This window comes from Diospyros lotus, chromosome 1 (genome assembly GCF_014633365.1).
Source record: "Diospyros lotus cultivar Yz01 chromosome 1, ASM1463336v1, whole genome shotgun sequence".
NCBI classification, from domain to species: domain Eukaryota; kingdom Viridiplantae; phylum Streptophyta; class Magnoliopsida; order Ericales; family Ebenaceae; genus Diospyros; species Diospyros lotus.
The window spans coordinates 41,319,591-41,342,753 of record NC_068338.1 but is presented as its reverse complement, the minus strand read 5'-3'; the positions used below and the strand labels follow the sequence as shown (position 1 = coordinate 41,342,753).

The window sequence follows — 23,163 nt, the reverse complement described above, 5'->3', positions numbered from 1 at the left end:
AAATGTGAGATAAATCATTGACTTTAATAAATAATTGAACAAAGTGAATGGTTTGGCAGAATCATATATTGAATAATATCTACCTGATATTGTGCAAATACTAAATAAAAAGACATAGATTAGTGCAACTAGTTGGGGTTTGTCAATTCTATGCATATTGTTCTACTATTTCATTCAAATGACTAAATTAGCCTTTTTATAATTGTCAAAGTGATATTTCTTTCTTCTTCTTTTTTTCCTTAAATTTCTATGAATGAAAGCTTACACCTACTATCTGCATATGCGTGTCAGAACGATGTGATTTAATTGCATTAACTTACAACTTTAACAGATTCTGGTGATTAAAAATAAATAAATCATCACGCCTTACTTCAAAGTAACTCAAAACTATTTATAGAGTCTATGGATAATTTACCTAAATGTTAATTTTCATTCCCATAAGCATTTTTTATCACAACTTACTTTATAAGACTAGAGGGTGGTGGAGGCTGCCAAAAGCTTCTCAAATTCATTCATCCATCCATCAAATCAGCAAATACATTGTATCAATTCAAACTTACCTGATTTTGAAGTCAAAAATATAATTTTTAAAAACCAGGATTTTTCTTCCTCTACCACAAGAAAGTTAAAAAAAAGGAATCATCCCTAAGGTCAATGCTTTGCAAAATCCATACACAAACCAATAATAATTAAAGCAAATAACAAATAATTATAAATAAATTAAAACTGGCAACTTGGCAATGAGTAATGGGCAGTGCATTGACAACCACTAAAAAATACGCACTACAGGCAGAACCAGAGAGTGTTTACAGCCAGGAGGAAGTTGGTAAGTCTAGTAAACTACAATTTAATTTATTCCTTGGACAACTTGGAACTGATAAAAAAAAAAATATGGTTGAATAATTCAACACTGCTACGAGTTTATGAAGTCATAGTTTTGAACTCCACCTGCACACTGATTCACATTAACAAGAAGGCCCAAACAAGATTTGCCACATTTCAGAATAGAATGAATGGAATGAAGATGTCAATATAGAAGTGGGGGCACTAAGACTGCTTACAGACCATTTATATACACATCTTACTTCCAAGCTATTTGTTCAAGCCCTCGGTTCACTCGCTATCGTAGTCGTCTTCATCTCCAAATGTGAAAACAGAAGCATCAGCGGCCATTGCCTTGAAATCGCTTACCTCCCCTTCTGGGTTAGGGGCTGCAAGTCCCGGCACAGCTCCTGCGGTTGCATCATTTTTTGGCTCACTTATAGGATGGCTCTGCATGGAGTTCGTCTGCCCCAGAGAGACTTGCTCGGTTTGGCGACTCAAACTTGCTACTTGGGTTGCATTAGTAGAGTCTGAATTGGATGCCTTTGCATCGTAAGTTCCTCCAGTGTCAGATGCAGCTGCAGATTGCCGGCTTTTTGAAGACCCTGTTTCCTCGGCTTCACTGTCTGAGAATACGTCATCCTTCTCATTGCTTCCCGAGTCTCTGTTTGGGTTCTTAGTGGGAGTATCTCCAGCAACTGGCACAGGAGTGGTGCCTGAACTTTCAACAGATGTATCAGTAGCAGGCTCTGTTTGGGGCCTTGTGGGAACCGTTGCACTGTGGTCCACAAGCACAACTTCCACTTGAAATCCAGGAGATGGCAGTTTCCTCTGTGGGCAGTCCATACCAGAAAATATAGCTTAAAATTGGTGAAAAACATCGCAACAAAAGACAATGAGATGAAAAACAAAAAAGTGTCTCAATCAGCCAAAAAAAAAAGCACTCTAGCTTGCTTAATTTGTCTCGGATATCTTTTCCAGGAAAAGACAATATTTAATCCCCAGAAGTTGAATTCTTAAAGGTACCACCAGCATGGGCTGTGGAGCATCTATTTCATTATTATTAAAAGGGCATCCCTGATGCACAAGGCTACTCAACTTGGTGAAGGTGGTGGTGGTTTTGTTTGTGTGTGTGTGTTGTGTGTTTGGGGGGCGGGGGGGTTTCATTTTTGTACATAAGTTTAACTTTGTTTTGCAAAGAGCCAATTTCATGTTACCTTGTCAAACCCATCAAGATCACTTGTGGTCAGAAATTTTCTATTCTCGATCATTGTTGTGTTTAACCAACTGCAGAGTCAATAGAACCAGTAAGTTGTATAATCAATTAAGGATAATGTGAAATTCCAGGGACCTTAGTGCTTCTATTTCCTTCTCTTTAGACAAAAAAAATAAAAAACTGTTATTCTGGAGAAACAAGGAGGGGAGAAGGTATACCAGTAAAAATCTCCTTGTCGGTCATGAAAATGAACTTTGAAGTCACCAGCCAACTCTGTCAAACCAGGTTCACCAGGCAAAGCAAAAACCATGATCCCTTTCTTTGGGGCACTAAACCAAAAGTCTTCCGGCTGCATAACCATGCAAGGGTGAAGCAAAATTTAGCAACCAAGTTCAAAACAAAGCAAAATCATCACTGTTACAGAAGTCAGACTTGGTCGTCACCAAATTATTGAATAGACCTACCGAGAGATCCTTTGTTCTTGGATGCTTCTTTGTGGTGAAAATAGCACCTGCAATAAAGGAAAGCACCACAAATAGATACACTCTTAAGGGCACAAACAAGTCTTGATGGTTGAATTACAGTGAGATGAATTTTGGGGCCATAAAGGCCACAAAAGTGTAAAATATCAAGATCTGTAATCCGGAATCAAATTGCCTCTTCCTGTAATCATACTACAATCTGTGCTCAGTCTTATAAACCGCGCAAATATACGATACATTGGAAAAGGATAAAATAGGATAAGAAAGTAATTTTACTGTGGAAAGAAGGTATACATAGTACAATAATAATCAAGCCAATTGTTTATTAATCCCAGAAAGTGATTCCGTGGAGACAAAACTAACTAGTTTTTCTACAAGAATGACATGAACCATCACCATACCTCCAACTAAATCAATTGTTCAAGGTTTGACAATATAATTGAACTAATTTGGAAGTTTGGCACAACAATAGCTCAAATACTGATTCAAAAACAGTATTTGACAAAAACTGGAAAAAAATTAACTTGATTCCTTTACCCAACTGCATAATCATATTGCAGATCTGTGGTCCACATGCTAGGAAGCAACTAAATTGCAGCTCCTGGAAGCAAGTTTTATCACTAGAAATGGACAATCAGTCAAAGAATAAGAAAAAAATTCCCAATTAACCTTTTCATTTGGGTCACTTTTCTGAGATTTTCAAAGAATATGCCTACTCTCCTACCAATAAAACTAATCAGAACCCAGACCAATCCATACCATATTGGAAAGGGGTGAACAACTGGTCTTCCTTTCAAAATGAAGCCATGTCAGTAATGTCCCTGTTTTTTTCTAAATTTATCCTCAAAAAATAAATGTTACAATTTAAACCACTCCTAGTACATTTAGTTAAATATATATATATAATTAATTATCTAAATTACTGTCTACAGTTTGAGAGAGAGAGAGAGAGAGAGAGAGCCTTGAAAAAGTAAGAAGAGAGCCAATAATTCTGTGGCACGTAGCAGATTTGTCAAGGAGGGAGAGAGAAGCAAAACCAATGAGGATTAGCATGATGACAGACTAGGATAACTCGCAGTATAAGATACATGCATATGCAGTGCAATCATGTTTACCAGAAGGAATTGAGAGAGCTAGACAGAACTAATCTAACAAAATATGAATCATGAAGCAAAGTTCAGAAATATGATCAACTATTATTACAAGAAAACAAGAACTGTAGGAAATAGACATACCATTATGATCAGAGACGGTAATGGAGGGCCTAATCCAGTAAGGGCACCGGTGAAGTCGAAAACCCCTGAGCATGCATCTGCAAATGGTTTGAATTAGTTGAAATCAACAAACTGAATCCCAACTTGGAGTTGGCTATGCATTAAACTCTATTCTCATAGAGAGAAAGCCCATAGTGAGATTGTTAATTTTCAAGGATTAATACTCATGAGACAAGACATTAGGCTTTTCATACAAAAAATAGAAACTAGACGTTAAAAATGTGCATAGCAAGGAATATACCTTCGTCCTGAAGGTATTTCTCCACCAAAGTAGGTTAGGACTCGTTCAAAATATTTGACATATCTCTATAAATGCGGAGGGAAAACACAATTATGAGATAAGATGGAAAGAAAAAATAAAAAAACCAACAATAGAGAGAGAGAGAGAGGGGGGGGGGATCATATAGAGTAAATAGACTAACAATCTGACTTGGGAGAACTAGCCCTTTCCCATCAATACATCTTTTCTGGTTGTAGTAATCAATGGACTCCTCAGCTGTGGGAAAGAACTGCAGATAGATGCAAATGCAAAAATGCAATTGGGAAAGTGAATAATTGAACCAAAAGGCATTTAGACCTATTGCAATATACTTGTGCCCACATGTTAGGACATAATTTACCTTCAAATATAAGAGGAGGCTAGAAATCATGAGCCCTGTCCTGGCCATTCCAGCCTTACAATGCACAACCACAACATTTTCAATATCTTCCTTCAACCATGAGTATGCACTTTGACAAAACAACGTTATGAGTTGAATAGGAGGGCAATTATGGTCATCAAAGGGGAAACTAGCCACCTGCATAGAGCATAAGATAATTGCAGTTACCAATTAAAAATCATCCAACTAAAAGCCTTATTTCTACATGGAAAGCATCCTCTGCAAAAACAAACCTGATATTTTCCTCCTATCAACAGAAAAACAAAATCTTCCAGTCATAATTTGTAACCAGTGTGCCATAATTTGTAACTAGTAATGGAACTAAAAGTTAAACAGAAAAACGTCTACCACAACAACCCCTTTCCAAGTACCAGTAAGAACAAAATCTTCCAGTCATAATTTAATTTGACACTTAAGTAATACCAACAAATAGATTACATCATTAACTTTCATTTGTAACCAGTGTGCCAAAATTTTAGATTCAATAGACATTTGAAGTCCAGCAAAATGCACTGTGGGCAACTGCAAGAAATCCTGGCAAAGTTGAACAGTTTCCTTCCTGGAAACTCATGGAAATGTTGATGAAATACTACAATTTTTAGAATAGCAAAACATTAGAAGGATCAAAAACAGAAACTAGAGGCTTCATTCTGCATAAAGCAGAAGAACCCATTCCTTTTAAAGGTTATGCAGAAATTGGGCCCATAGACAAGTGAATCCACGATTATCAATCATAAAAATAAGGTGTTAATATTGCCCAAGCATGTCTTGGCTGTCAAAATCACTAAAATGATTCACAAAAGAGACATGACCACAGGTTTCATCATCAGGCTAATTAACAATTAAACATCATATAACGCACCTTTCCTTCAAATAGTGATGCATCATACAGCCTCTCAGAACAAAGGTTGTACACTTTATATTTACCCTGCATTCATAAAAGTAGAGAAAAAAATTGAGGCACACTTATCCTGAGAAATATTAAATGCACAACTAAGAGTACTGGACTATTTAACAAAACTATCAATTTTCTTTTCTCCTCAACTTTTGTAGGCATTTTTAGGTGCACAAGAACCATGTGGTTAGCTTGGAGTACCCACTGAAATTAGAATGGATTAGGACACATGTCGAGATCATTAAGTGGTAAAGGTGGTTTGACGGTTATCTGAACCAGATTGTGGGTAACCAAGACATGCAGACAGTGCCTTAGTTCATTCATTAGGAGAATAAATCAGGTAGGAATAACAAAGGCAAGTAAGACATGCACCTACCCTTTAAGGCAACAAACTGCAGGTCCAAACACCTCAAGATAAACTAATTGGAAATTATGTGGTTATTTGGCTCAGATGTTTGGGATAGAGGTTCACCTTGATGTCAGATGAACTTGATGTCAGAATAAATCGGTCGGCAGAGGCCAACTTGATTTAGAGAGGTAATTTATGTTTCGATCCTATTGAGAAATGTGTTTCAAGGCATAAGCACATCAACAGATAGTTAAAAGTGTTTCATATGAATTATCTGTATTCTTTGCAGTAACCATTATCCAGGACATTTGTGTTCACCTTAATATTGCTTTGTGCTTTACTTTTCTACATATTTTGTATACCAAAACTTTGATAAATGCAAGGTCTCAAATGGTAGGTGCATGAAACAAGCCAAATGTACCAAAGTTCAAGCATTCCACTTTTGAGCCAAAAGTACCAAGGTACTGGGTACGTTTAGAGAGGTATGATAATTAAAAATGGTTCATATAAATGCAAGGGTATTCAGGGTATGTTTTCCCTTCTGTTATTCAAGATCATGAATAACAGAAGGGACTGAAATGTACCAAAGTTCAAGCATTCCAGTTTTGGCCAAACAGGTCAAAATACAATCAAACTTATGAGAAAACATTAATACATCTTCTAACATAAACTAATTATCATATTAAGATCAGGACGGAATTCAGAGACTCACCAACTACCAGAAATCACCAACTTACCATTTACATGTGTTCCATTTACAAACAGAGATGTAATAGACAACATATTCTAGATCAGAAAGCAAACAGAAACATACAAAAATAAACTGGTGTACTTTCTTTATCACAAAACACTCTAAATATAATTAAGAAAAAAACTATTCAGTTCAGACCAATCTGGCTAAAACTGATCATATTCAGATTGATGTATCACGTTGCCACCAAGGGGGGCCATTTGTAAGCCTGGCACAGCAAATAATGAAGAAAAAATCAAGATTAGACAGTTCATACCCAAAGCCAACTGCAAAAAATGAGAAAATCATTGCTTGGTTCAGAATCAGCAAGAATGAAGGCTCAATACAACATACAAAGCTTGTTTTTTCTTTCTTTAAACTTGAACTAATTAGTAGAGCGATAATGTTACAGATACAAATAGGACTGTTGCTTCAAAACATCAGAGACAAATTGTTCTGGCAATCCTCTCTTACTAAAAAGAAAGCAAACTATTCAAAACGGAGACTGAAGTGGTCATGAAAGATACCAAAATAGCAAAGAACCACGAGCTAAGAAGCAAGGATTTGGATTTTTCACAGTGACATCTGGACAACATAATTTTTGGAGAGATAAGGACAAGACATAACAAGAACATCAAATAATAAATAACATTTATACACAAGAATTATTGATAATCAACAGAATAGAAATTATGCACTAAAAAGGTACTAATCTATTTTAGAGCATGCTATTCATAAAAATTGAGTTTCAAAATTCTTGAAGCTAAAAACCCCAAAGGGGGGAGGATTAGTAAACATGGATCTATATGGTATTTATTTTTAATTGATTTTAACTTACTGAAATAACTCACAACATGGTTCTGAATTTACTTAAATGGTTGATGCATAAGATCCTTACTATGACTTTGGTATCACTTGAGTGCCTGTAAATTGTCCTCTTTTTTTTAATAATAGGACACGTTTGGACAATTCTCCAGGTGTAGCATAAACTGCCAGATGAGGGCCAGTATTCAGTAAAATACAGCATATTCTTAGAAGTGTCCATGCCTCTTAAAAGTAAATATGATTCGCCAATATCATATAGAAAGAATTTAATCGATCTTTGTTGTTGGGTTAGCAAGCAACATAGAAATGAATAAGCATGTGCTTCTAAGCTGCAAATTTTGGGAAATGTCCCACAAAAACAATCTCAAGAGCAATCTTTAGAAGTTTTTGATATCACTGTATTAGACATTGAACATTTTGAGTAACAACTGTTACATATTATAACTGCAAGACAGGTTTTTCTAATATTTGTAATGTAATGCTGCACATTCAGATTTACATGTGCATGCATTGCGAACGGTTGCCATTACCTTGTGATGGGTTTCGAAGAACTTGATCACTTCTTCCATGTGATTTCGGTAGAAACCCTGCATCAAATTTTCAAATAGTCTAAATGTTGGAATAATATTGTACACTATTGAGTGTTTCCTTGTAAAAAACTTAAGTTTTCTTACCTCAACATATCCAAAAAACCCAGAGCTCATATCACCAGCAGGGAAACCCATAGCAATTATATTCTCTGTGATGTATGTCATATCTAGATCAAAGCCTCCTTCCTATAAAACGTGAAAGGATTATAATTATAGATCAACCCATTACTTTTCTGTATATCATGATTCATAATAGCAAGAAAGACCAAGAAATACAATTCCATCCATGTAAACCGTCAGAAAGCAGTCTTCCTTTGTAGGCAAGCATCAAGTTTTTATGTCTTTCAATGCATAAAGGTTTGAAGGTTTTCATGTAGAGAGAGAGAGAGAGAGAGAGATGTGGCAACCACGTTATGTCCACCTCGTTTTCATGTAGAGAGAGAGAGAGAGAGAGAGATGTGGCAACCACGTTATGTCCACCTCAGCTTGTGACATCATCAATTAAATAAATGGAAGCAAACAATAGTCTAAAACTGAAGCTAAATGGTAAATGTCCCTATTGAACAAATTAAGAAGTTGAGTATAAATTTGAAAGCTCAGTGAAAGACTGAAAGTTGGGCATTTTTTTGCTAATTTACTATATAAACAAAAGATAAGACCATGGATAGATATGACTGGGATAAAGGCTTGCTAGTTGTTGTATTTATTTTTGTAACCCTCCCCTGACCCTTGCAAATGAGGAGACTGGTGCACTGGAGACACCCTTTTATTTTATTTATTTATATTTGTGTTTGGAGGTCAAACAATTTGCCTCAAACATCCCCCCCTCCCCCCCCCCAACCAAAAGCAAACAAAGCAGTAATTATACAAGGAAGCTACCTGGTATCTTCGCTTGTTCTGAGAGACAACATGCCGAGCCTTGACTTGCACTGCCTTCACGGCATTCTTAGATGAGTCAACTAAACCCTTAGTCAGATTACCAATAAAACCAGGTTGTGCTGTAGGTGAAGCTTCATCAGAAGTATTTTCTGGCGGAGAAGATTTCGGAGATAAGCGCAATCCTAACCCACTAGTGAAACGAGCAAAGGTTGATTTTCCAGAAGTTCCTGATGGTAATTCATCTTGTGTGCCCCCCCGTGACTGGGGAATTTTCAAATTTTTGGCCCATGTAGATATACCAGAAGTCGACAGCCGAGATGGTGCATCATGTGCAGAATTATCTGGTCCAGAATCTGCAGTAATTGCAGATTGTGCATCTGGAGTTGTAATGGGTTGTGGAGTTGAAGAATTGGAGGATCCCAAATCCATTTTAGCCCAAAGATATCAACAGCAACAAATGGAAAGTACTTAGCACATCAGATGTTACAAACCCTGCAATCACAAACACACTTAAAATAACCAATAAATAAATGGTGGAGAAAGAGGAAAGATATGAAAATACATGAAAAAATAATAGGTGAAATCACTTGCTAAATAAATAAATAAAAATGTAAGTCTACAAAATAAATGAAACAACACAAGCATCGAGGCAATTTTATTTCTGTGCGACCTCTAAAATTAAGGGAGAGTTTCTTCAAATACCAACGGGCAAAAATAAACAAATAAATAAATAAAGGCACCATCTATTGACCACTTTGGGGCATGTTTTCATGTTAAAACTTAACATTTACATTAGTACCAAATCCAGGTGGATCTGTATGGTAGAAATAAGTGGAGAATTACCACATAACCATATTAAATATATATTCCCAACAAGAGAGGAAAGAAGCAGACTGAAGCTAATAGATATATTCACAGGTGAACAAGATAAAATGAATATTAGGTTTGTCCAAGAAAGGGAGAAGGATGCATCTTCGACACTCATGGGAAAAGACCCTGACTTGGAGGGATGAACTAAAAAAACCAATTCATCTGACATGCAATATCTAGCCAACTTGTCAGGCACACTTAACATTGCAGTTCATTATGAAGCTCGTAACCTGAATAACAAGATAATACTAAGTAATTTCAGAAACTCAATTCTGACAATTGGTCTGGTCATAGAAGGTTACTCAAAATAAAATACCAAAATTTATCACCTCATCAAGCTGACTTAAGGATAGACAAAAGACATTAGTTACGGCCAATATTCAGTCCAGCGAAGCAGACACAAGCATGTAATTTTGGTTCAGTGCCTGGTCAGTACCGCAGTGATTGAAAACCCACAGAAGTCTAAATTAAAACAGTCGCCAAAACCCAGAAAAAGTAAGTTTTGATCACTTGTTCAATATAATGAAGGAAACAAAAAACAAGGATGTTTGATTAGAGTGACACTTGAATTAGAGTGATATTGTTATCCTCTTATATACCATGATTTAGATGTTTGATTCATTATCTCGACAAAATTCACAAGTCCACAGAAAAAAAAAAAATGTCATCTAAATTGATAAGTCTAAGGAAAACCTTCAGGTGAGTGATAAAAGGAATAAACAGTAAAACCTATTTCCATTCAGGGAAGTTTCTAGTACAAGCTACTTATTGCAAATGAAATTGGAACAATAGGTAGCAAGAAAATTTCATGATTGGACCAAACAGAGAAACGATCCCCGATCTGAATCTATTTTCTCACTCCCGATCTCCAAACCTCCGAGATTTCATCAAATTTGGACAGATTATAAAAGTACGTGCATATATGTATATGTAAATACCGTGACCTTCTGATTTGCACCAAGGAGAGTATGAGGTTACCTGAAAGGGCAGTGGTGGAGATGGCGGTGGCGGCGGATACAGTTGCCGGAACGGCGAGTAATATGGCGGTTCGAGTGGCGGTGGTCGTCGTCCTCGTCGTCGTTTTCCTAGTTCGTATCTATCCCTACTCTATGCAAATGAAGCGGACAGGTTGAACAAACCCTTGATTCCATATCCGTTCTGTATTGGACTTCGAGTAGTGTGTCAAATTTCTTATCTTATTTTAAAATGGACCCCTGGTGTTGCTCTAATTATATTAGAACCCCATTATTTTGTTTACTTTCCAATTTCTTTTAATTGGGCCAGGGCGGTTGTCAACTTATTTATTTGACAGACCAATGACATTTATTCTGACTTATTTGCTTTGTTTAAGCAATGGTTAGTCAAATAAGTGAAATATTCAGTATATTTTTACTTGATTTCAGGTTTTGACAATCAAATATAGTTGTTTTATTTGATATTTGCACAAGTAAAATTATTGTTAATAAGATAAGAACAAGATTTGGAACCCCTATTTTAGGAGTTAAGGTTATAGATTTTTTTGGGTGATTGGGGTATTATTTTTAACCATGGGTCATCTTATGTCATATATTCTATGTTTTTAATAAATAAATAAAAAACTAATAAAAATGGTAATGAGATTTTAATGGGTATGGGCATGTTCATGTGTACTGCAAAAAACCTAGTTATTGAAATTGGATCAATCATTAAACTAAGGGGAGTATTAGTTCACTAATTTGTTTAATAAAATTATTATTATCACAAACATAAGGGCTGTGTTTGCACTTTCATGAAACCTCAGGGTATTAGGTGTAATTTACCCAAAAAGTCAATATCAAACTAATTTTTGTATGTATTTGGACAATGAGATTTGAATATTTAATCCGTGATTCATGCTTTTTATATTATTTAATCTTTTTCAATGCTAATTTTTAGTGTTTGTATAATTTGAGCAATGATATTGGTACTATTCATTTATTATGTATGGTAGTCAAGTTTTAAACTATCTTTTATATTGTCACATCACCTTTCTAATCTACTGCTTATGTTCTATATATATTGGAAATCAGCATTTCCTGCCAAACCCCAGCTGTGGCTAGGTCCTAATGAACCCAGCCAATAGCCATGGCCATAACCGAGTTAGAGTGTGACACCTTATATTTCAATTACCAATTAGATCCCAACTATTATAAGACACCTATAAAAAAATACCTATGAAATTGGACTTAAAATTAACCTATTTAATTTTGGGATGCAATAACAATGTTTGGGATTTTTTTTTTTTTAATGTCAAATAAGTCATTATTTCACTTTTAAAAAGGGTTAAATAAGCTATAGTACCGTTAAATTCAATGTCAAATTAGTCACTATATTTTAAAAAATATCAAATTATAATTGTGTGTGATTTTTTGAACCTAGATTTAGAGTTTGATTTGGACATTTTATAACTATGTTTTGTGTAGGATTTTTTTTTATTAGAAATAGAGTTGACTTCATTGTAAAATATTAAGATGATATCTCCCTAACTCTTGATCTAAAAATATAATAATTTATTTGATAATTTTTGAAAAAGAGTGATCAATTTGATCTCGAATTTAAAAGTACAAAATCTTATTTAATATTTTTAAAGTCTAATAATTAATATAACCCTTAAACCAAAATGCAATAACAACTTATTTGTCATTTACATTTCTCTTTTAACTTTTTTTGAGAAGCTATCATTAAACATGCCTTTCTGAAATTTCAACTCCAGAATCAGAGTATGATCCGTCAAAATCTAAATCCAGTTTAGTGCTTACGTTAAAAAGTCATCAGACAGTCAATGTATCGGAATTAAACTGTTAAATTGAATCACTTATAATAATGATTTTATTACTTTTGTTCATTTTCCTCTTAACTTCAAATTCAATCCAAACAGAAGCTTGGCCATGAGTCATCTAGGTCTCACACGCACACTCACACTCCTTCTCCTCCTCTAAAGATTTAAATTATCTGCCTTGGGCTTCGTCTGGGCCAACCCGCCAAAGAGACCACAAAGGATATGCCTTGTCTGGCCCATTAAAACCACAACGTATTCGTAATTAATTTATATATTATTAAGTTAAAATGTCAATTAAAAAATTATAATTATTAGAAAACATTCCTTTTTTAGAAGTAAAAACGAATTGTGTAAATATTTGGGTCAAGAAGAAGTTGATAAGGAAACAACAGGAGGCTCGTACGTACATATCCCATATGTAACGGCACCAACAGGCCGCAGATGTCCTCGCCTTTAATGCTGCAGCAGCAGCAGAGGTGATGAGAGGACCACCTCACCTCTTTCGCGTTTCAAATTAATTAATTCATTCATTCATCAATGACTTGTGTTTTATAATAATAATAGCAACCAAAAAAAAAAAATCATAATCACTACAGTTTGAGTATTCCTACACACCTAATCATCAAAATTAAAAATATAATAGCTTAAGTATACTTAAGAATTTATACCGTTATTAATAATATGTAAATTAATAACTGGAGGCATCGAAAAATATCGTGGCCAGGCCTGGACACGCCTCGCTTTCCCCGGTGTCGAGAGCTGTTTTAGTTAGCGTATGCATGTGGCGTAACGTACGCTTTATTCACGTGGTTCACTCACTGAGAGCTCGGCGTCGGCGTCACTTCAAACGGTGGCTCTTCCGCTGCCGCTTCTCCTATACACATCCACTATAATAAATAAATAAATTCTAAGAGCATCAATTATTATTATTATACTATTATATACAAATAGTTTATGTATATGAAAAATGGAACATCTATTTAATTACTTTATAGTTGGAAAAAAATTATTGTGGTTAATGAGACAATGGGAATTTTGTAAGCATTAAACAAGAAGGTTATGTTTAAGAATTTAAATGATGGATAACAACAATTAGCGAGCATTTTAAATATTATTATAAAATCACGTCTTTTCATAGCCAAATAAAAAACACGTATTTAAATTTGTAATTGTTTACTTGTCTTTTAGCTTTCCCTGTTACTTTGACATTTATTTCTTTCTTTCTTTTTTTTCATATCCCCTACCCTTAATTACCGGGGTGGGGGGCACGTGACTCTAGGCCAAATATGTCGCCCGGAAGGATACGGAAATCAAGCCGCTGAATGAATTGCGGCCCCATCTTCCTTCCGAATTCCAACCCCTCACCGACACCCATGATCAGCCACCCCACCTACCTAGCCCCTTTCCACAACCTGTTTGATTGCCCAGAAAAGTGCGCCATTAAAAGGAATCTTACCCATTTGCTTCATTTCAAAATTTCAAATAATGGCACTCTGCATGTTTTACCTTTTTTTTTTTTTTTTTTTGGTTCTGAATTCCGAAATCGAAGGCAAACACAAATTTGTAAATCATCATTATAAATATGATTGCTTATTGAAGATGCAAATTTGGTTCAACGAAGCCGAACGAAGTAGTCCTATCTATCTATGTACACTTGAACGCCCATAACTTTCTTTCTTTCCCAGATTCGCAGAATTTGCCACCTTTTTTTCCAGGGAGGGAACCAAACAAACAGATCTAAAGATTTGAACGCCCAAAACTTTACCCATCGTCGCACATGCTCTCAATAATCAAAAGCCTATATAAAAATTACATATTTATACTGTAAATTTTGAGAAAGAGAAAAACGCATTGCGTCACAGACTCATAAGTAATTAATCACAGTCCTGCTTCTAATCATCTGCCAATGATAATGGCGACGACGACGACGACGAATTAGGGCAGAATTCAAAGCTATTTGGATCCCCCTTTTCCAGCACGAAATGAGCCAAGGAGTCATTGGTCTCAATCAAGTTATCTCTGCACAAGAACTCGTCGCTGCAAACTCTCTCCACTTCCCGGTCGAACTCGTGCACGAACACGTGAGTCTTGGCCGCGCCGGCCCGCTTGCTCCTCGCCAGCACGCCGGCGGTGAATATCGCAGCCATCCTCCCCGGCGCCGCCGCGAAGTATCCGCGGGGGCCGTCCACCAGAATCACGTCCCACGACAGTTCGTAGATGTGGTTCGGGAGGTCGTTGATGGCGAGCTTGCAGTCGGAGAAGAGGAGATTCTGCACCGGCCGGCACTCGGTTTTGATCTCCTCTCTGGCGTGGTCGACGAGGCCGTAGAGATCGCTGACTCTGGTGGTGAATTGGAGGTCGTAGGCTTCGATCTCCGGATGCTTCTCTTCGAGTTTGGCGACCAGGAACGAGCTCTCGTCGACGAACACGGTTCGACCGCGGTGGTTGAGGGAGTTCCAGAGGAGAGTCTCGTGGGTTAGGCCGAAGACGAGGAAGTTGCAGGGAGTGGAGGGGCAGCGGCGGAGGACGGCGGCGATGGACTTGAGCTCGGCGGAGGACAGCCGGCCGGTGGTGTTGGAGGCGGCGGCGTAGTGGAGGAGGGCATCGAAGACGGGCTTGGGGAGCGGCGAGGCGGAAGAAGTGACGGAGGCGGTAGCGGCGGCGGCGGCGGCGGCGTCTCTGGTGGTGATGAGAGTGAAAAGGAAGGCGAAAGTGAAGAAGGCGAGGAAGGCGAGAAGCCAGAGGCGGTGGGAGGCTCCGCCGTGCTTGTTGATTGCAGGGTGGAGAACGATCAGCTTTGGGCCGCCCTTCATTTTGAGAGAGAGAGAGAGAGAGAGAGAGATTACGTCAAGGCCATACCCGTCTTCGATCCTTGGCTTTCTCTCTCTTAGTTGGTGGAAGCTCTCAGAGAAAGAGAGTGGAAGAGTTGAAGACTGAGACTGATAGCAAGGGTTTGTTGTTACTAAAGATAAGGGAATTGGGGACGCATTAAATAAATAAATAAATTGAAAATGATTTTCCTCTACAACGAGTCTGTACATATCATTTGTATATATATCCAGTCTGTATATTTTCAGACATACCGTGTTCTGTAATCTTATTAAAAAATAAGGTACATTTAATATTAATTATTATACAATAAATGCATCTATTTTTTAAATAAGTGTTATTATTTCATTTTAAAACATTCATAATAGTTAATAAATAATGTATTTTACAACATTTCATTAACCAATATTAATATTTTATCTCACCTTAACCATTATTTTAAAATAATAATTACACTTTTTTTAGACAAAATTAGCCATCACCCTCAAAATAATAATTAATATTTCTTTATATTATATGATTCAATACATTATATATTCATGAATAAAAATTATGACAATGTTTATACCAATAGAAATTCTACACCTTGATTCAATATATACATTATATCTTACACCTTGATGCTTAATATTTAACTATTTTATGCCATAAACATACTTCATCTCATACGAGTAACATTAATTTATTATCTTAAGAATAATATTTTTAAGTGAAAAATAAATATTTATTATTATTTGATATAAAATTTTAATAGTATATATTTTGAAGAATAATATGTATCTTATTTTTAATATTTAAATAATTTTATTAGTAATAAAATAATTTGAAATATAATATATTTATTACTAATAAATAAAATTATTTAAATATTAAATAAAATATAATAGATAGGCATTAATAACGGTTAATCATATTTATTTATTTGTGCTTAGCTTATTAGCAGGGCAAAATGGAAAGAGAAATCAGGTAGAAGATAATGTTCGTTCACGAATCGCGAGGTATGCCGATGCGTTGTGCAACTTCCGATGAGATCAAGATTACGATTCGACGGGATGTGGGGCCGGGATTCATTAGAGACTTGGTTGATTTGGGAACGACCGACCGACCGACGTACGTTACCAGTGACGAAAACGACGTCGTTGTCCGTTTGTTTGATTTGGTGGTGGCCTCCTTCCGTACCAATAATTCCTGCCTGCCTGCCTGCCTTTGCTCCTTTGGTTAGGCTTAGGGCTGTTTAGTGTTTAGTATAAATAATTTTATTTCATCCGTCTTTTTTTATTATTATTATTTTCCCTTTTGGAATTTAATCTTTTACAGATTTTGGAAACGTTTTTTATTTAATTTGTTTGCTGATGACTGACACACTGACATTTTAAATCAAAAAATCCAATAAACTAAACCAAATAAATGGGGGTATTTTCGATATTTTAAATTGGTAATTCAACGATGCAGCTGACAGTGTAACCTTCTTTCCGTTGTCACATGATGACGAAGCTGACAGCTGACAGTGGAACAGGATGTCAAGATGAATTAGGAAACCACATTTACTCTAATTTCTTCAACCCTTAAAATATTTATTAAAATAAATAAGATATTAAAGTATTAAGATAAGATTAAAATATTTTTTATATTAAAATATAAAATAATTAAAATAAAAATAAAAAATATTTATATTTTATATTTTATTATTTTTTAAAATTTATTAAAAATAATATTTTTTTCATATATTTATTAAATACATATGATAAGTTTTAAGACCAGTGCTTTTTACTAAAATATTTTTATTATTAAATTTATTAAAAATTATATATTAATATTAATAATAAATTTATAATTAAAATAATATTTTATGATTAATGTTAAAAATAAATTATAAAAAGACCAACCAAGTAGAAATAATTATTGGTAGAATTACAATAATGTTACATAGATAATTAAAAATTATCAAAACATAATAAAATATAAAATTAAATAAAATAATTTAAAATTAGTGAATGAAATAATTTCATTTAAATTTTAAAAATTATCAAAACATATGACAATTTAAAAATATATTAAATGATATTAATTATCTTATAAGGGACATATGGATAATTTAAGTTTATCTATAAAAAATTAAATAAATTTATATAAAATCAGATAAATTTATTTATAAAAAATAAAATAAGAAGTCACGTGAATTTTTTTTTTAAAATAGATCATATAAATTTAACAAATATATTGAAAATAACAAATATCTGAAATGTTTCTCACATTTTTATCTCATATTTTGATTAATAACATTTAAATTTATTAAATATATTTTATTTTTAAACAATATACATTATTAATAATACCCTTTATTAAAAATTTATTAGTAGTAATAGTACTAAAAGCTTTCATTTAAACCCATAAAATTTATGATATAAACTGTTAAACATTAATAGTTAGGCTTTCATTTAAAGCATTCAATAATTCAAACTAAAAAATAATCAACCTCTAAATATATATATATATATATGCAAAATTAATTTAACGATTATGGTAGGATGTCTAATCCTCACGTCAGAAGACAATCGGGATGGGAATGATGTGGTCTGAGCTTTAGGTGCTAAAAAGAATTTTAATTCGATTAGTTAGGAGTATGTTGTTGTGGGGCTTTCTAATTGAACCGTGTGCCACTGCCACCTCAAAGATTAGTTTCCAAAAGGATTTTAAATCCAACTTTAACTAACACTAATGATGAAGCATCCGCTCTGAATCCAAATTTTGATTTTAATTTTAATTTAAATGGGTGTGAGTGAGTGAGTGAGTGGGATGCCAAAGTGACCTCCCATCACCTAACAACACAGCTTTAACGAAATTCAATTCTTCTGACCAACTCAACCCTTTAACTTTACCTTTTTCGTAATTAAGACGTCCTTTTTGTCCAAGTATAATATCCTTTTCCCCCCATCCATCCTCAGTAATGGGTACTCAAATAGCTTTTTTATTTATTTTTTAATTAAAAAAAAGTAAGAAGTTAATTCAAAATCATGTAATAATCTAATTAGGAATCAAAAATCACTATAGAGTATTATTTTCTTCTTTCCGATAACGTCTCATCACGAGTGTTCTTATTTATTAATTTTAAAATACCGTGAACAAGTTAAATCAAGGAACTTAATAGTCCTTAATTTCGATTTCATATCAACACTCTAACCATAATAGAGTAGGCTCGAAATGAATCATCAAAATCACCCAACTATGTTCATTGGTTGTTGTAGAGTATTCTTAAAATAATATAAAATAGAGATTAAAAAAAAAAAGTAAGATGCATTCATTGATAAGTAAGTAATCATCGACTTGGGTCTTAGGTAATAGCGATGATAAAATATCAATAAACAGTCATAAATAGTCACTCTGCGTCCTTTTTGTTGGGATAATTATTGTTAGTTAATTTGAGTTTAACGTAGAGCCGAGGATGAGGGTCGAGTAGAGGTGTCAAAAGGGCCGGACGGCCCGCGGGCCGCCCGGCCCAGCTCGTGATGGGCCGGGCTTTGGCCCGGCCCGTTACTGTTCAAACGGGCCGGGCTGGGCCAAAGAAATTGGGCCCACGGCCCGGCCCGTGGCCCTTATGGGCCGGGCCCATGAGGCCCTTATGGGCCAATAAGGCCCTTACTTTTTTTTTTTAATTTTGTTATTCTTTAGTAATTATTGATATTTGATACTAAAAAATTTAATTTCACAATATATATAAATAATAACCATCAATTTATTTAAATTTTTTAAGTTAAAATTTTTATATATTTAAATTATAAATAAACATTCTCCTTTTTATATGTACATTATTTTTCATATCAATTTACAAGAAAAATTATAAGACATATAGAATTTTGAAATATAAAATAATGAAATAATATTTAAAACTTAAGAATTAAGATAGAAAATATTTTTAAAAGAAACAAATTAATTTTTATATATGTATTATTTTGATATTTATATATGTATATATTATATGTATTATTTTTAAAAAAAATATTTAAAAAAAAAGAAAAAAAAAAAAAAGGGCGGGCTCACCGGGCCGGGCCCGCTCGGCCTTGTGGGCTAAGGGCCCGGCCCGGTCCGGCCCTTTTGTAGGGGGGCCGTGGGCCGGGCCGGGCCCTATCCACGGCAAAAGCGCCCGGGCCCGGGCCCGGCCCTGCCCTTTTAGTAAAAGGGCCGGCCCGGCCCGTTTAAAAAGCCCGTGGGCCGACTCGGGCCGGACCGGGCCGGCCCTTTTGACACCTATAGGGTCGAGGAGGGAATAACAGGCATATGATTAATGATACATCTATCCAAAGGGAAATTTTATTTGCAACAACAATTTTTGTTCTTCACAATTAACATAAGTAAAATTTTAGTTTTACTATTTACAATCAGAGTGATTACTTTTTGTAACTATCTATATTTCAAACATATCCTCCAAATACTCATCCCTCAAAAGACACCCCCACACACAAAAAATCATCTTCACACCACTTCTCACATCAAAACCTCTTCAGACCACTATTATCTCGTCGTCGCCAGAGTTGGTTGCCTCGCCCGCCCTTTTCGCTGGAATCCCTCGTTTTTTCGTCAGAATCACAGAAACCAAGTAAGAAAGATTTAAAAAAATTCTATTTTGCAACCAAGTGTTTTGCTCTTCGCGGGATAATGTGGCTACCCATCATCGTACCCGAATCCATGATTTCGAAAAATATATAATTCTCTCAAACCCATAGATTCAGGAAAAATGTATGTAATATATATATGTATGGCATATATTTATATATATATATATGTCATCTGAAGTTATTCTCATAAAAAATTGATGCATTTGATTAGATTTGACCATTTTGCAATCCCCACATGATAAAGACTCTTTTATTTATAATAATTTATATAAAAAATTACGTCTGTATTATATATATATGTATATAATTATAATATGTATATGTATAATAGTTTCTCCCAAACCAATGCTATGTATATAGTTATAACATTAGTTATAATATATATATATATTATAACTATATACATAGCATTCTCCTGAACCCATGGATTCGAGAAAATTGATTTTTCCCTAATCCATAGATTCAAGGTGCTTTCAAAGTCCCTAAATCATAGGGTTTGCATTCACCGACATTCGGAGGCATCGAACGGCTCCAACAGTAGCTGGTGGGAATGCCTCCGAATTGCGGCATTCGAAGGCGGTCAACCTCCCCAAATCTCGGGGTTCGGGGCTTCAAGGCATCTGAAGGGATATTTTTTTTTTAATTAATTTTATTTTTTTAATTCATCAATGTAAATTATGTGATTGAAATAGTGATCGATGTTATAATTTGTGCTATTTCTCGTCGAAACATAAATACTCATTATTTTTTTTGTCAAATTCCAGTATAAACATTTACAGATAATAATCTTCCATCACTGATAAGAGCATCTCCAACCCTTCACCCCAAATTTGGGGTAAGACCTGATTCCTCTCCAACTCTTAACCCTAAATTTGGGGTAAAGGAATAGCTTATTATTTTTTATTTTTTTTTATTCTAAATATTTTTTTATAATGTAAATTATTTACTTATTTATTATATATCAATTTAAATTATTACCTAAAAATTACATAATTAACTAAAAAAATTAATTATCAATAATATTAAAAAATAAAAACATTACATTTACTAACTCAATTAATAAAATATTATATTAAACACAACAAAATTTATTAATTATTATTAATTGATTATAATTTATTAATATTATTTAAATATTATTAATACTAATAATAAGTAAATAAAAATGTGAAAATATATAAAGGTGGGATACAAAAGAAATTAAATTTTGTTATAGTTAAAATGAGGGGGGGGGGAAAATAGGGATAAATATATTACCTCAAATTTGGGGTCAAGGAATAATGCAACCTCAAATTTGGGGTAATACTATTCATAACCCCAAATTTAGGGTAGGATTTGGGGTGAGTTGGAGAGGATTTTACTCAAAATTTGAGATTTTACCCCAAATTTGGGGTTGGGTTGGAGATGGTCTAATAACTGGTAATTGGCTATGGCGAGAAAAATTGGGCTGAGCAATGTTCAGTGTTGAATAATAGTGGCTGTGTAATACTCAATGTTGAATAATAGTGGTTGCGCGATATTTATTTGTGAGTGAGTAAAGTGACTGTGGTGATGGTGGGTGAGAAAATGGGTACACGTGCTTGAGGAGTAATGGTGAGTGATTAAATATCAAAAATTTAAATAAAAGATAAATATGAATATTTACCTTAGAATATTTTAAGAATATTAAAAACGACTTGCCAAGAACAAATCGATTGCAAATAGAATTTTTCTTATCCAGAATTTTCCCTATCCAAATCACGTGATCAGATGCTGCGATCAAATAAAAGTACTATTTTTGGAATGAGGAGTGTCTTATGAAGATACCAACCAGATCCTTCCAAATCGATATTTTCTATCTTAATCTTATCCTTACAAATAGATAATCCTGGTTCCTCCACGGGATTGCTTTACAAAATATATTGTAAACGGCCTTTCTTTCTTATTGCTTGGTCAACGACTGGACACATGACATAAGAATATTATTTCCAATATACAATGCGCCATTTAAGGAAACAGTTGTATACATTTAATATCATCTCACAACTCCTCATCAGACTATAATAACAGTCATCGTAAAAATTAATTAATTGAAAGATTGTTGTAATTTTAAAATGTCAGATACGACCCTTGAAATCCAGAAACTTCACAACATAATACATACTAATTATTATTCCTACGTATATAGTTCCCCTTTGCAGAATTTTGAGTAACCAAACAAAATTTAAGGGCATGTTCTCTTTCTCAGGCCATTTTTTATTTTTAATTTTTTAAAATACTGAAAATATGTTTTCTTTATTATTTTCAAAAATACGTTTTCAAAAATAACTAAAAATTTTGTAAAAAAAACTCAAAACAACATTTTATTGTTTTGGTTATTTTCAATGAAAATAGGCTGAAAAGTAAAAAACACGAAAAACAGCCTCGCACCCTCCCACCCCAAATCTCAATATATTCTCTCTCTCCTCTCTGCTCTCTCAAGCATGGGCCGTCGACCGCCCTGCCATGTCCGTCGCTGCCATGAGCCACATCTCTCCTCGCCATCTCTCCGTCAGCCGTCGACCTCGCTCATCATCGCCGAAAGCCTCCATCAACCGCCCCTGTGCTGACCCACATCTCTCTCCTCTCTTCTCTTATTTCCCATCTCTTTTGTTCACGCCATGGAAGAAACCAGATCCGATCGGTGTCACTGACAAGCATGGGCCTTGCTTCCTTCTCCATCGTGGGTCATCGTCTTGGTCGTCATTGTTGTTCTTCGTTGTCGTTCGCCAATCGAAGATTTAAAGCCACTACCATAGCTGACTGGTTGAGTTGCTTCTTCTCGGCCATGGCGTTGGTCTGCTCCCTCTTTTCCTTTCGAACAACAACATTTGTGACCACTATCTAGGAAGAAAGTCGACGGCTAGAACCACCGCGATAATGGGCGAAGAAGGAGATAGGGCGATCGGCCGTGGCGTTAGTCCTCCCCCTGCTTTCCTCATCTCTGTTTGTGATTTTTTTTTTTTTTGTGTGTTATTTGATTTTTTTTAATTTTATTTAAATATTAACTGAATATATTGAATATATGATATGATTTTTTTGTATTAATTTTTTTAATGATATTTTTAAGATTTTGATTTTTTGTTTTATTTTATTTGAATTTTATTTTATAGCTTAAAGTATTTGAATCAAATTTATAATTTATTAATAAATGTTTACAATTTATTTTGAATTAAATTTTTTAAATAAAATATCATAATAACAAAAAAGAAACTGTTTTTAAAATTTCAAAATAAACGCGTTTTCTAATTTTCTATTTTAGAAAATAATTTTTTAAAATGATAAAAAAAACATATTTTTAAAAATCTCAAAACA

General features: G+C 34.5%; 2 protein-coding genes across 3 annotated transcripts; both read right to left on the bottom strand.

Annotated features, from left to right (window-relative positions):
* Positions 1–741: 741 nt before the first annotated feature.
* LOC127807575 (phosphatidylinositol 3,4,5-trisphosphate 3-phosphatase and protein-tyrosine-phosphatase PTEN2A) lies at positions 742–10,766 on the bottom strand. 2 transcript variants are annotated; one of them, XM_052345559.1, is made up of 13 exons: positions 10,570–10,766; positions 8,722–9,230; positions 7,927–8,028; positions 7,783–7,839; positions 5,316–5,381; positions 4,415–4,591; positions 4,217–4,303; positions 4,036–4,100; positions 3,756–3,832; positions 2,503–2,549; positions 2,257–2,387; positions 2,040–2,109; positions 742–1,653 (listed from the first exon to the last, which is right to left on the bottom strand). In XM_052345559.1, the coding sequence occupies exons 2-13, from the start codon at positions 9,148–9,150 to the stop codon at positions 1,114–1,116; spliced, it is 1,848 nt and encodes a 615-aa protein (XP_052201519.1). In that variant the 5' UTR covers positions 9,151–9,230; positions 10,570–10,766; the 3' UTR covers positions 742–1,113. The 2 variants fall into 2 exon arrangements, with proteins under 2 accessions (XP_052201519.1, XP_052201512.1); XM_052345552.1 differs by having other exon boundaries at positions 8,722–9,213; positions 10,570–10,765.
* Positions 10,767–14,148: 3,382 nt separating this feature from the next.
* Positions 14,149–15,353, bottom strand: LOC127794893 (protein IRX15-LIKE-like). Its single transcript, XM_052326190.1, has one exon. It carries the CDS (start codon positions 15,199–15,201, stop codon positions 14,281–14,283), a length of 921 nt encoding a protein of 306 aa, XP_052182150.1. The 5' UTR covers positions 15,202–15,353; the 3' UTR covers positions 14,149–14,280.
* Between the last annotated feature and the right edge of the window lie 7,810 nt (positions 15,354–23,163).

What these genes read in the sequence shown, in the direction of transcription:
- LOC127807575 (XM_052345559.1), bottom strand. Translation starts at nt 9,150, where the DNA reads ATGGATTTGGGATCCTCCAATTCTTCAACTCCACAACCCATTACAACT. An exon ending in TAGTTCTCCCAAGTCAGATT is followed by an intron (nt 4,101 to 4,216) that starts GTTAGTCTATTT and finishes CCGCATTTATAG; the next exon opens with AGATATGTCAAATATTTTGA. An exon ending in ATCTTGATGGGTTTGACAAG is followed by an intron (nt 1,654 to 2,039) that starts GTAACATGAAAT and finishes GACTGCCCACAG; the next exon opens with AGGAAACTGCCATCTCCTGG.
- LOC127794893 (XM_052326190.1), bottom strand. Translation starts at nt 15,201, where the DNA reads ATGAAGGGCGGCCCAAAGCTGATCGTTCTCCACCCTGCAATCAACAAG.